The sequence below is a fragment of the Corylus avellana genome, chromosome ca7 (genome assembly GCF_901000735.1).
Source record: "Corylus avellana chromosome ca7, CavTom2PMs-1.0".
Lineage (NCBI taxonomy): Eukaryota > Viridiplantae > Streptophyta > Magnoliopsida > Fagales > Betulaceae > Corylus > Corylus avellana.
The window spans coordinates 21498771-21513766 of NC_081547.1; the positions used below are offsets into that span (position 1 = coordinate 21498771).

Consider the following 14996-nt stretch of genomic DNA (forward strand, 5'->3'; position numbering starts at 1 on the left):
AAAGTAAAAAGAATTGTTCGTTCTTCTCCCCCATTTGTTTTCTTTGTTATTTTGTGTTACTTGAATCTCTTTGTGTTGGGTGAAACAAAAGGGCACGCACGCCAGTGCAAATTTTTTCTTTTTTTATTGCATTAAAATATTAAAAAAAAAAATTTCCTTCACGGCATGCTAAGCACGCCGCGTTCTCTCAATCATGACTCCTTTGTGTTACTCTATGAAACCGATTCTTTTATTACTCTCAAACAAATCAATACTTCATATCCGCTTTGTGGATGTTTGCTTTTCCTACTGGAATACTTATTCCGCAAACCAAACGAGTGAAAAACCATCTGCCTACATCATTTAGATGTTACCGTTAAGACCATTAAGACATGCCATCTTCACGTCTATTTGACAAATCTCATAATCATAATAAGCAACAACGGAAAAGAGAGTCCGAATAGTCTTCAGCATAATTAACAAAAATATTTCCTCATAATCGATCAATTCTTTCCAAGTAAAACCTTTTGCAACCTGGTTTGAAGGTTTCAACATTTCCATCTACCCATCTCTTCCACTTGTAGAACCATTTACATCCTATAGGATTTTTTTTTCTGCGTTTTGAGCCTTTAGAAGTTTCCAAACTTGGTTCGAAACTTGGAATACATAGATTCCAACTTTGTTTCAATAGCCTAACGGTATGCATCCACATCATGAACCCCTTCCTCGTAAGTCCTATGACCATTTCCGCATGTGAATGTAAGCTTTGCTAAGCCAAATCACGTATAGATCACCCAGAGGAATTCACAGTTATATATAATTTTTGCCTGAGTATATACTTTCCTTCATTTATTTTACTTTTGAAAAGACAAAGCTCAAAGCACATCCAACTCCAAGGCAGCAAGCAGTGCAGCCTGCATGAACACATTAAAGAGAGGAGAAAACAAGAGATGACAGAAGGAGTTATCAACATTGTTATTAGTCTTATTGTAATTTACAAATGCTTATCTGCTACAAGGCGGACCTTATTCAAAGACTCTTTAAATGCTTGCCAAGCAACCATATAATGATCTTGGGATATCATCCCCTCCTCAACAACTTGCATGGCTCGTCTGTACAAATGATCAAACCACTGTACTGGGTTTGTAATATCAACATTATTGGAGCCAAGATCTGGCACATAGAAACGCTTAAAATCCTTCCTCCACCTTGACAATATGTACTGAAAAGGAATTTCCTCAACGCCATTATAGTTTAGGACACATAAAGCATGCCGGCAAAGATAGCCTTTCAAGTTAAAGCAATTGCAAATGCAGCGGACTTCTGCTCCTGCTTTATCATACATAACTTCAAAATTTCTGACATCCCTCATAATCTCCTCTCCCTCACGTTCTTTAACCATGAAAGTTACCACTGGCCCATTTGCATGAACTTGTGTTATGCCAAAACAGGAAGACATCATCACTACCTCATCTTGGAACTTCTGAAATATTTCTTTTGTATACAATTTAGAGAGCTGCAACTCATAATAGCAATTTGTTTTCAAAATGGGGCTTGAATCTCTTGACTCGAGATCATCAAGAGTTTCTTTCTGATGCTTCTTTTGTAGACCTAATTCATACATGTACAAAAATTCTTTCAAAGAAGTTTGTTGATACACATAACCATCAAAAAAAGGGCTCACGGACTCGCCCTTTTCAAAGTCGAACATCCCACCAAAAAATGTGTCTTTTGAGTATACTGGAGCCCAACGCTCTCGATCTTCATACAGATTTCGAAGCCACTCATGTTCCCTTATTCCAAATCTCTGGATCATATCTTCCCAAGCCAATTCAAATTCTTCCATTTTTATAGAATCATACACCACCCTCCTCAATACTGTCTGAAATACCCCATATTCCTGCAAGTCTCCCAAATTTTCAAGAATGCTTTGAAAGACATGCGGCAAACAAAATCGATGGTGAGCCCTGGGGAACACCTCTGCAATTGCGCTTTGCACGGTCCTACACTGGTTTGTTAAAATAGTTTGCGGAGGGCGACCGGACATACATGTCAGCCATGCCCTAAAAAACCAAATATATGTCTCTAGCCCCTCATCTGCAAGCAAACCACAACCCAGCAGAACGGACTGCCCATGGTGATTCACACCAACAAATGTAAAGAGTGGAGTATCATAATTGTTTGACAAGCATGTTGTGTCAAATGCAACCACATCACCAAAATAACTGTATGCAGCTCTAGACCTAGAATCAATCCAAAACACATTCCTCAAATTTCCTTCATCATTGAAATCCATCACATAGAAAAAATTCGGATCGGTTAACTGAACCCGACAGAAGAATTCACAAATGAGTTGCGCATCTCCATTTTTTAGCTTCAAGCGCCTGGACCGATCGACATGGTCGTTAGTTTCTCCGTCATTGGAATTTGAACTTCCATTACCCATTGCATCTGCTACAGGTGTTCGATACAACTTGATTGTTCGTACTTCTACATCAACAGTTGGTTCCACCTTTCTTTTATCCCCAGTCACCATCTTCTTGTGTGACTTGGAATTTTGCACTCTTTCAGGATCAAATGAATGGTTGTGTTCAAGCTTCACTTCATCAACTCTCCACCTGTTCGATTCCACTAGCCTCAACCTTATCATTGCTAGACAACCGGTTCTAGTTTCTTTCCTTCGAGTATTTGCTTCTTTAATTGTTTTGAAACCCTCACAATTGCAACAGAGCACCGCACCACGCTTCTCTTTGCTGTTGCGTTTCGTCCAAGAAGATTTCACCCTGATAGCGAATCCGAGTTCCTTGGCATAGCAATTATAATAATTGTAAGCATCATCATATGATTCGAACTCCATCCCCACAACTGGTGGAGGATAGTCCTTTCTTTCAAATAACCCATTTTGACCATCATCTAGGGTTGTATCATCCCTGTCATTTTCAAAGTCATTGCCTTCAATCTCAAACAATTGCTCACACTCATTCTCAAAATCATTGCCTTCATGGTCATTTCCTTCAATCTCAAACAATTGCTCAGTTTCATGGTCATTCTCGAGGTCATCATCATGCTCAAGCAGTTGCTCACTATTTTGAGAACCTTCTTCTAGCTGGTATAAGAAACAAACCATGAAAATCAATGATGTTTCAAAAGATAACATCTACAAAAAAACAGAAAAACAACATAAATCTCATTTGTGTTTGAAATTACAAACCATTTACTCGTCGTATTTCAAAAAACAAATAAAAAATACAAACATCATGCAGAATTCAACATTTTTGGGATAAATTTGTAATTCTTAACTTACATCCCATCCAAAATCATTATATATAATTCATATCCCCCGCTTTCACTGATGGACCAAACCATTTCAGTTATAATTACCATCCTATACACATAAAACGAAAATTAAATACAAAAGTGAGCGAATTAAACTAATTAATCAGCTTCAATTTGGAAAATAAAATTCAAACTGAAATTTAGCATTAAAGATGAAGAGAAAATGGAACCTAGGGAAAGATTGATCTTGGGAAGAGAGATACTAATCTCACACGAGAAAGTACTGAATTAAAGAACAACAGGGCGAGATTAGAGGGGAATATGGGGTACTTACGGTGATGTCGAGGTTGGTGTGCGGTGATAAGGCATCGTCGGTCGGAGAAAACGTGCTATCGCCGGTCATGCTTGGCGGAGAGGTTCACACGCGTTGCGTCAAAGTATGAGAGGTTAGTTTTGCCCTAAACTGCTTTGGCTTCGTTATTTTGTTTTGCTTTTAGGTCCTTGTGGTTCCGTGTAACTACGATCTCTGTCAAAGAGAAAGTGAAAGGTTTGGGGTTTTCTTGGAATTATATGAAGGTATAGGGATTAAGGGAATATACAAAGCGTGTTCACGGATGGCACTCGCGCCGGTAGTGATTAACTGCCAATTAACCGCCTTAATCGTTAATGTTAATCATCTAATCTCTTTAGAAAGATGTTAAAAATATTCGTTTAATTGCTAACTGCTAATTACCTATACATATGAAACAAAGTTATTTTGGTGTTTAAATATATAAAAAATTAATAAAACTCTAAAAATGAAGTCGTTTTGCTTTTTTTCTTTTTTAAATGTGGTTATTAAATAACGGCAAACCGTCGGTTGTCTTCCTACGTAGTTAATCGATTTTACTAAGTGTCTCGACAGTTGCGGCTAGTGATTTTAACTGATAACAACTAACCGTAACCGCATTTTCACTTCTATTAAATGTGAAGGCGAAATGCTTTGTATGATTTTGGCCAAATAAAATGTAGAGTTGAGGAGTTGAATGTAAAAGATGAATTTCTTGTTTCTTTTGCTAAAGAGAGAGTATAGGACAAAAGCCTCTGTATATACGAAGTTTTGATTTCTAGAAACAAAATGTGCCTTTTGTCAACATATGTCGCACACATGTTTCACTTCATGTGTTAATTGTTTTATATATGTGAGTAGATAATGACTCTTCTAAGGGTCACGAATATGTGTTAATGACAACCGGACATAAGGTAAAATTTTGTAAAATTTAAAGTGATCAAACGGTAAAGAATTATTGTTTGTAACACACTACAACAATTCAACCTATAAATTATCAAATTATTTTGAGTTACACTTTGAGTTAGATTCGACCATTTGTAGAATGAATGGTTCATGAGTTCAAATTTTTATTCCAACTAACGGCAAAATCTAAGTTAAGGTATATTTTAAAACATTTTCATAATTTATAGGTTTGGTTATCGGTGAATCAAAGTTTATAAATATAAGAGAAATGTTAGGTGTTCTTCTCGTATAAAAGAAATGTTAGGTCCTCTGGGGGTGGCGATACTGTGGGTGGCCGGCCACCTATTGGGGTGGTCAGCCACCACATGTTATCCATTTTTAAAAAAAAATTTGAGTCTTGGAAAAATTAGAAATAAAATAGGCTTTTTAGTAATTTAAGTTCAATTATGAAATATGTATTGCTACCAAAGTAAAGAATTGAAATAGTTATTTCATTCCAACATCTTTTATTCCTAGTAATACCTATCCATTTTCCTAATGAAATACTCATTCCGCAAACCAAACGGGACTTTAGTATTTTATTGGTCATAGGTAAATATTATTTTATAAAATAGTAAAAAAGAAACAGGTCATTATTTCTCTCACCCTATTTTTGAAAAATAATATCCACCTAAAACCAAAATACCAATAAAAAAAGGGAATAAATGTAAAATTAGTCTTTGTTGTTGACCTAAATTACAAATCACTCAATGTAGTATAAAAAATAATTTATAGGTCCCTATATTTAGCCTAAATTACAAATCACTCTCTATGGCATAAAAAATAATTTATAGATCCTCAATGTATGCCAAAATAACAGTTTACTCACTGAAATCAATTTTCGTTAAATAACTTAACAAAATATGTTACTTTGCCACGTCATACCCAATAAAAACGCGACATATGTTATTATTAATTTTCAACTTTCAAAAATGACAATTAGGATTTTTCATATTATTTACGACGCTAGTTAAGATTACACATCAATTCTTACTCCACGTCATACGGGCTATAGTAAATTAACATAATTTTTTATATCCCCAAAACTTAACCATGTGCATAACCTTTCCTTATCTTCATATTTGTCAACAGCTTTATAAAATGCAATCATCAAATTCTCCCAAAATAATCTCAAATTGTGGCAAGGAAAATAACATAGTAAAAGTTTGGGGATAGAAGAGATTATGCTAATTTACTATAGTACTATGACGTGACAAAGTAATGAATTCTGTTAAATTACCTAACGAAAATTGATTTTAAGCAGTAAACTATTATTTTGGCCTACCCTAAGAACTTATACATTATTTTTTATACCACATAAAGTGATTTATAATTTAGGCAATTACAAAGACGTATAAATTATTTGTTACATTATAATGAGTAATTTATAATTTAGGCCAGAGCAATTTTACATTTATTCCAAAAAAAAAAAAAAAAAAAACATGAGAATAGCGCCTAACATTCCCTGAATTAATGTAGTTGGGATGATTGAATAAGAGCATTCCTCATCCACAGAATATTCAAAATTGTAGCTTTGCCAATTGCCAATGTTTCCTCATCCACCAGAACATACAAAAGGAGGAGCTAGTGGCTCGTGCTATATGTTGGCTTTGAAGCTCTCTCTCTCTCCACCCGAATCACCCAAAAATGGCTTGGGCTCTCCTCTCTCCCAGACTGATCAACGTCCCATTCTCTCACGCCACCATCAACGCCAAGACCAACTACAGCAGACAGTGGAGCAGCGCTACAACAAGAAGAAGAACAACTATCAGAGCTAATGCTGCAGACAAGGGCAAGGACAAGGACAAAGACAGCCCTGCCTTCAATCCCTTTGGTTTTGTAACAGACAACCCTTCAAGCCGGAGTTCTATCCAGCTTCCGGAGAACCCCGCCGAGGACGGCAATGTTGGACAAATGCTTAATGTAAGTTCACTTAGCTGATTGATTATTGAAGTTACTCTGCTTCAGCCTTCAAAGATTGTTATCATTTATGTTTGTTGAGTTTCTGGGGTTGTGTAATCAAGCTCTTATGATCAGTGAGCTAATTCTTGCAGTTTAGGACTTTTGGACCTTATTAAGCGTTGGAGATTTTTATTATGTTTTTTTGATTTTGTTTTCTTGGAAATGAGAGGGTGTGTTTGTGGAATTCATGACATTCTGTACTTTAAATTCAGGGTTCTCATCCACAGGCTTTGGCAGAATGAGATTGGTACTTTTCAGGTTCTTTAATGGTTTTTTTTTTTTTTTTTTTTTTTTTTTTTTTTTTTTTTTTTTTTTTTTTTTTTTCTAATTCACCAATTCCAAGATCCAGTTCTCAAGTACCTTAAAAATTCAATCAAAATTCCCAACGTTTGGGCTAAACAGCCTAAATAGTTATTGAAACTGACTAATTTCTCAATATTCTGTTGGGTTTCTCATTTTATTCAGCCGAATTTCAACAGCCCATTTTTCAAATGCTGTAATTGTATACAATATTCCCAAAAATTTTAGCTGCTCAATAAAGAAATGGCTCAATTTAATCATTTTCCTCTTATAAACGATTGAATATAAGTTTGTAATACTTGTAACTTTCTGAGCTCTTTATTTGGTCTGGGTGGAATTTGCTGATATATAATAAACTCATTTTTTTTAATGTAGAGTTTATGGTTATTCCACCTTGCATTCCTTGGTTTGCTATTTCCGTAGGAACTTTTTTGTTGATGATCTCACTAAAACACCATACAATATGATGCCTGGATGTTGTTATTTATTTACTGCATCAATTAATCCAGATTGAATACCCATTTGCTTTTTCCATCTTGGTGTTTGTTGTAAACATTGATGAATTCTTCCTGTTCTTTGAAGCGTGTTGGATCCATGCTGTATCCATTGCCATTGTGTAACTTGCTTGTTTTCCAATTCTAGAGGATAGAAGACAAGGGAAAGGAATATGGCTCATACATAAAATCTGGGAAGTTTAGATGGTTTGTAAGGGAAACTGGTAAACTTCTCTGCAGCGACATTAGTTCCTTTTTTCTTTTTCTTTTTTATCAAGTTAGATTTTCAAAAAAGGATATTCTGTCCTTGCAGGATCAGCTGAGACCCGACGTGGAACAATTGTCTTCCTTCATGGGGCCCCAACACAATCTTATAGCTATCGAGTTGTTATGTCTCAGGTTGTCTTGCCGAATTTTTTTTCGACATTATGACATATCTCCACATTTTTATCAGATTACCTACCAGAAACATAGAACTTTTTAAATTTTCCTGTTTAAAGAAAGGATTTTCAGTCTGACACAAGATTGAGTCTAGAAGTTGGCTTTCTAGCTTGTCAAAAGCTGGTATACTATTGCCAGAGGAGCTGCAAGGTGGCCTCTACTTATTTTTTTTTGCTTGGTTTATGTTTCATTGCTGCTATATATCAGAAACTAAACAACCATATATGATTTTATCTATTGTAACGACCCAGAGAAAAATGTTAGCCACATCTGCGCTATCACCCCAAAATGATTAGTCTTTTTGGAGTCATAGCATAGATATGGTTAACGTTTTTTTCTGAATCGTTATAAATGGTATCAGAAATACCTAATAAAGCCAAGCTATGTGTTATTGTAACACCCCGATCCCATATTGGGAAGATGGGGAGTAGCCTATATAGAGTGGGTAGGTTATAAAGATAGTCATGAGTGCTAAGTTCCACATTGCGTAGTTACTTGGTGAAACTAGACTTTGTAAGAAATTCTAGAGAAGTTCCAAATTGACTAGTTTTTTTGGGTCATAGCGCAGATGTAGTTAGCACTTTTTCTTGGGTCGTTACATCTACACTTTGTCTTCAAGCCATCTACATACGCTAAGATGCCGCCATTACCAGATCTTGAATATTTAATTTTTTCTGTCAGTGCCTTTGTCCATCCATTTGTTGTGATTTTGTTTCTGTTAGCTGTCCTCAAGTGATTTTATCGCATATTTATTGTTCAAATGATATTTATCTTTTCTTTCATCTTGCATAGATGTCAGATGTTGGGTTCCACTGCATTGCACCTGATTGGATAGGATTTGGTTTCAGTGACAAGCCACAGCCAGGATATGGCTTCGATTACACAGGTTTTAATATTTTCTGATAAGATTACTGTCATATGATATTTTTCTTCCTTCATAGAGCTCATATTTGGCATTTACAGAAAAGGAGTTCCACGAGGCATTTGATAGATTACTCGATGTTCTCAGTGTCAAATCTCCTTTTTTTCTCGTTGTTCAGGTTTGTATAAACTAGTAGAGAAAAAGGTAGAGGATTGTTATTTCTGATGAAACTGTGTGTGTGTATGATCAATAGAATTGACTGCATCATGTTACTTTGTTGGATAACGTACAAAAGCACCCAAAATTTGCAATGGATATGCCGGTTGGCAGAGTTACTAAGTGTCAAGTCAAGTTTATAACTACATGATCTTATAGCTTATGTTGCAGTTAAATATTATATCTAACATGTTCTCCTCACGTTTTACATGAAGGGGTTTCTTGTCGGTTCATATGGATTGACTTGGGCCTTGAAAAACACCAGCAAGATATCAAAGCTTGCAATTTTGAACAGTCCGTTGACAGTTTCAGCTCCCATTCCTGGACTGTTTCAACAGCTAAGGTTCAGTTCTTATATTACCTATTCTACTAATGGAATGTTTATATTTCATAATCTTGCAGATTATGTTTGGTTCACAAAACATTTTGGCTACACTCAAAGCAATGACAATGCAAATGCAGATAGAAAAATACCCGTGAAATATTTTTATAATATGTCCTGGAAATTTTGTTTTAGTCAATATGTCCTTGAAACTTTGATCTTGTATATCCATTCATTACAGTTGGGATTGGGACTATGCTCTGCATAAAGGTTTAATTTAGGGTCTTGATTAAGTTATTAGGCCATCCATGGAACCCCATTGGCCACAACAGTACTGTTGTGAGTGCACTTATGAATGTTGTATTCCACATTGACAAAGTATAAAAAAATTGAGTACTTACTATACTTAACTGAACCCAAGCCCATTAACTTAGGTTTTTGGGCTAGAGTGGTATCAAAATATGTATATATTAGTACTATTGGTTGACTCACTAAGTGATTCTCTCTCATCATGTAGTTACTAATATGTATATATTAGTACTATTGGTTGGTTCACTAAGTGATTCTCTCTCATCATGTAGTTACTATGTCTTAACTCTCATCCTTTCTATCACGTTATTATTAGATCATCTGCTTGAGTTTCTTTTTGGTCCTTCATTTCATGTTTATCCATTTCTTTTGGGTACTTTGCATTCATATTCCCTTGATGTAAGATTCTAATGACCATTTTCCTGACGCAGAATGATATATGAATTCATTCTTGGATTTTTGTATCTAAAATAGCAAGTTTTTTTTATAAATTTTAGTTCTTCAATCTTTCACCAGCATAATTTTACTCTATTTCCAAATCATAAGTACCTTAAAATGTCATAAGAAGATTAATTGATGTATGATGTGTTTGGCTAATAGACCCTTTTTGTTGATTGATGTCTGACAGAATTTATTTTCCCACTAACGATGAGCACTAAAACTGAAGGCCTATTCCTGCTACTCTCTTCACCTTTTTAATCCATCTAAACTTATCGAAGGCATTACAGTTTCTGAATTTTTTAATTTATTTATTAAATTACATGTTCTCATTCTCATTTTCTTGGTTTCTTTCTAGAATCCCTCTTTATGGTGAATTCACATGCCAGAATGCTATTATGGCTGAGCGCTTTATTGAAGCAGGTAGCCCGTATGTATCAAAAGTGTATCTAGTTCTTTGAGATACTACTTTAAACTTAACCTCTGATTTTAGTCATCAACATCTTCTGTCTCATATATGTTTAGATTTTTTTAATATTAGAGCTTCATGCATTACATCCTCTAAGGCTTTGTTTAGAGGAAGAGCGATGTTGCGATAAATGGTAACATCATGCATTACATCCTCTATGGCTTTGTTTATTTTCAACAATGTTGTTAGGAAAGAAGAGTGTATACTATGTTAAACGGGGCATGCAAACATAATGATTGCCATCATCCTTGTGCTTTCACAAGTTATTGGTTTCTAGATTCTTGGAACAGAAGAATATGTCAGCATGCTGTAAATTGAACTTTTCTCAAGCGCAAAATGGAGTGACGCATCATTCCTGCCTGAATGATACTTCATTTCTATTTGGAGAACTTTAGGATTCATGGTTGAAAAAAAAAAAAAAATCCTATGTAATATGCTTGAAGCTGACAAAAATTAAGACTAAAAATTTAGAGAGAATTCCTTACCTGATGACAAAGAAAAGCAGACTGCTATTGGTCATATAACCAGAGAAGCAAGATAGCTGAGTGTGGAAGCATCAACCTTTACCATTTAACTTGCTAATAATAATAATTCCTGTCTGATGTTAAGGACATTACATCCATACATCTCTAAAAGCTAAAACTGATTGTCGAAGAATGACTGGCACCTTAATCTAGAAAAAGCATAAGCAGAATCAATTGCAAATTCTCGATTTATTATGACTAGCAGCTAAATATACACACACACATGTACCTGGTTCTAGGCGTTAGGTATCATGTTCAATATTTTAAAAAATTGCTAATAACCTTTAAGTGAAGCTGCATGCATATATGTGCCAGAGGTGCATTAGAAATTGTTTCAGTCATTATTCATTTAAGTGGTTAATAAATGAAATTATAGTTTTATTTGTTGCCAATATGCTATCAAAGAAATAGTACCAACATCATTGTTAAGGAATTCTATTATTCATCCCATAAGTTATTTCCTTAATATATAAGGATTGCATTGTAGCATAATAACTACTATTTATATGTGTGCTTCTCTTTCTATCCTTTTGACAGTTATGTCTTGAAGCTGGAAAAGGCCGATGTGTATCGGTTACCATATTTGGCAAGTGGTGGACCTGGATTTGGTTTGTATTCCATTTCTTCTTTTGACAAGATTTTGACCCATGAAAATTATGGGTATTGAAGTTTTATGTGTTGCTGTTTCAGCTCTGCTCGAAGCTGCAAGAAAGGTTAATTTCAGAGATATCTTAAGCCAAATAGCAGCAGGCTTTGCATCTGGAAGGTATAAATATTTTTTTCTCTTGGAGAATCAAATTTACATGTTTATAGCACAGATTCTTTGGCTTTAGAGAGAGGAAAGTGATATACTTTCTGACATGTTAATTTGAACTTCAAAACGCTTGAAGATAAGAGTATCTAAAAACTCCTTTTTATATTTGGTGTAAAATATTCTAGATCTATATTTTGACCTTAAAAAAGAAAAGAGAAAAAAGAAACAAAAAATCAATGACTGTACGAATACTTAACCAGTAAAATATTATTGAGATGGTGTATTAGTGACAGGGAATGAGATCAAATGCTCTGGAACTAAAAAAGAGTGATCAATCTCTGCTATTTAATGTGCTAATACGTACTAAACTGCAGTTTCAGCGTTTAGTTATTCTTTTATGTATCTTATGTTGTAGAAACCTACAAGATTCAATGTCATTTATGAAGTTCCAATTAGATGCTGCTGCTTGCAAAATGAGGATAGGATTTTCTTTCTTTTCTTTTCTTTTTTATTTATTTTTTATTTTTTTCAGGTGCCTGTGTGTTTTTCTTATGAGTAAAAAACCAAAGAAAGTGATGTCCTTGGATATCACATTTATATAACTTCCCCTTGCCCTTAAACGCCCATTTTTTCCTTTGTGATCAAATACCCCACATCAAAGCAGGAAGAAACCTGCTCTCCAGATGAGTAAACCCCTCCAAGCTCAAGTGCCTGTATCTCCTAGCTACCTTTTGGTTACTGTGTATGCTCACAAAGTCTTGCATTCTAGGTCCTAATTTATGTTTGACTTGTATTAGAGATTCAGTATGCCCTTTCTTATTCAATGCTGGGATTCTATGACCTTATATGGGTGTTTTAATGGTGACAAATTTCCATATTTTCCATCCCTTCATGATGTTTAATATGTTTAACTTTTCACTTCAAAATGAGTTATGCATCTGAAAGTTCACTTATTTGTCAAGCCGGCATCTTGAGGTGCGCATCATACTTTGCAAGGGCTTACTAGAATAGAGCTTGAGTTTGAGTACAATGAAGTTGTGTGTCAACCCTGCTGACTGAAGGCAAGAAATGCATGTCCATCTTTTAAATAGATATATACATGTACATGCAAGGGTTATAGTTATCTTAACAATGATCAAGGTAGTCATACCCATGGCCATATTCAACATCCATTGTGGATGGTTTCTTATCAAGTTATGGTCAATACTTCCAAAGCATAAGAGAGGCAGTATTGTGCACTTCACTAACTGCACATTGTTCATGCTACTAATATTGTGTTCAACTTTCTGCCAATAAATTATGAATCAATGAATTCTGGACTTGCAGATGGGATAAACCTGTACTACTTGTTTGGGGAATATCAGACAAGTATCTGCCTCAATCTGTGGCAGAAGAGTTTCAGAAAGGAAATCCCACTACTATCAAGCTTAAGTTAATAGAAGGTGCCGGTCATATGCCACAAGAGGACTGGTAAGTGACCTTTTCAGAGCATTTATGTGAATTGCAACTCCTTGTGAAAAATTATGACCTTTATATTTTGACAGGCCCGAGAAAGTGGTCGATTCTTTGAGGGTGTTTTTCTAATGTCAACGCATGAATCAAAGCGATAATCCTTAAGATTGGTTCATTGCCAAGTATTAATATCCAAATGTGCTGCCATTTGTTTGTAGGTAAGAAAAGCTTCTTCCCTGTGTATGTTTCACTTGAAAGTCCTTGTCCTTCTTATCAATTTTTCTCATGTGATCTCTAGGAAATACCTATTTCATGAGCAAAGAAATAATCAGCCTTCCAAAGTGTTCCTTGTCATTATGGTCAAAATCATTGTCATTGCACAAACCTAGGTATTACCAAGGGTAATAGCTGATGCTAATTGATTTGAGCAATATTTTATTTCTTTGGACACCTTGGAAATATGAAATATGCCCCTTTTCTGAAAATGTCATTACCTTCTGATTATAGTATGTTCCATTTTGAGGTAGATCCTGTATCTGGGGCTAGTTTATTACTAGGCTCATATGATTAATAACTGATTTTGTCTTGAAACAACCTCTTGGTCCCTTTTGATTGAAGCCGATCAAGGACAGATTTACAAGGGGAGGCCGGCATGGCGCCCCCAAGTCCTCCAATCTCAACATTTTGACTCTACAGTTTTCTCCTATGGCCCCACAAGCTTGAGAAATTACCATAGACATGGATTCAGATAGACTTATTCCTGCCAAAAAAATGTAGAGCAATTTTTTTCGCAATCAATTTTCTTCTTATACATGGATTCAGATAACTTTTGAACACCTTGAAATTAGAAATACCTGTTACATTTAACCGAACACACATCTGCTAGTTCAGCATGAGCAGTAACATTTCCTACTTGGCAATCTGATTTCTTGCAGATCATCCGCTACATAATTATGCCAAACAGTGTAACTGCTGAAGAGATTCCGGGTTTGATCTTGGCAATACATGTGCATATATATTTGTCTTTTCCATTTGCACATTACCAAAAGAAAGATGAATCATGTTAAGAACCTTTTGAGTATAATCTTTGTACTCATTTCTTATCTATACATAGGGGTGGATATCGGTTCAGTTCGGTAGACTCATTTTTGGTCGGTTAACTGAAATTGTCAGTTAATTCACCGATTTCATTTCGATAACAAATTATTTCGAAATTTTCGGTTAATTTTGGTCGGTTAATCGGTTAACCGTGAGCTTTTTTAATTAAGCCAATGCTATTTTTAAATGGGCCAAAATTTAGTTATTTTGGGGGCCCAAAATTTTGTTTTTTGTGACTAAAGTAACTTACTAAACATAAGATGCAAACAATAAGAATATAAGATGCCAAAAACTTACCAAATACCTTCAACAAAATATCACTCCACAAAGTCCATTTGTCACAGCTTTAATCCATGTCAAATTTGGCGGTTCGGTTCCGTTAACCGACAACAAAAATTTTATACCGATTAACCGAATCAAATCGACATCCGTATAAAAAATTCATACTGATTTTTTACTTACATAAGTCAGTTGACGGTTAATTTCGGTTTGGTCATAGTCGGTAGGCGGTCGGTAATCGGTAGGTAGTTAATTTGCTCACCCCTATTTATACAGCTCCAAGATTATAAATGTTCTTATTATTCTGAGCTGTTCAAAGTTCTAGTCCCGACACTTTTATGTAAGAGGTTGTCTAGGAGAATCTAGGTGTCTTTTTGACAAAAAGAATTACTTCTTTCGATTTTCTATAAAAAAAATGACCCAAGTTTATAAAATTTGAGAGTCATGTGAACAGAAGGAAGCAAGGTAAAAGAGAAGAGGACTGCTTTACAAATTGGTTTGTTTCCACAGCTGTTTAATTTGCATTTTCAGTCAGTTTGTGGAGGGCA

The 14996-nt window shown here is 35.1% G+C and overlaps 2 protein-coding genes across 3 annotated transcripts; one reads left to right on the forward strand and one right to left on the reverse strand.

Moving 5' to 3' along the window:
- Positions 1 to 930: 930 nt before the first annotated feature.
- On the reverse strand, positions 931 to 3703 carry LOC132187039 (protein FAR1-RELATED SEQUENCE 8-like). The gene is made up of 2 exons (XM_059601192.1): positions 3590 to 3703; positions 931 to 3085 (listed from the first exon to the last, which is right to left on the reverse strand). Exons 1-2 carry the CDS (start codon positions 3656 to 3658, stop codon positions 974 to 976), a joined length of 2181 nt encoding a protein of 726 aa, XP_059457175.1. The 5' UTR covers positions 3659 to 3703; the 3' UTR covers positions 931 to 973.
- Positions 3704 to 6070: 2367 nt separating this feature from the next.
- Positions 6071 to 14202, forward strand: LOC132186783 (uncharacterized). 2 transcript variants are annotated; one of them, XM_059600844.1, is made up of 12 exons: positions 6071 to 6451; positions 7433 to 7508; positions 7598 to 7683; positions 8518 to 8611; positions 8689 to 8765; positions 9019 to 9146; positions 10231 to 10302; positions 11403 to 11473; positions 11556 to 11631; positions 12946 to 13089; positions 13164 to 13289; positions 14007 to 14202. In XM_059600844.1, exons 1-11 carry the CDS (start codon positions 6176 to 6178, stop codon positions 13201 to 13203), a joined length of 1140 nt encoding a protein of 379 aa, XP_059456827.1. In that variant the 5' UTR covers positions 6071 to 6175; the 3' UTR covers positions 13204 to 13289; positions 14007 to 14202. The 2 variants fall into 2 exon arrangements, with proteins under 2 accessions (XP_059456827.1, XP_059456828.1); XM_059600845.1 differs by lacking the exon at positions 14007 to 14202 and adding an exon at positions 13370 to 13996.
- The last annotated feature ends 794 nt before the right edge of the window (positions 14203 to 14996 follow it).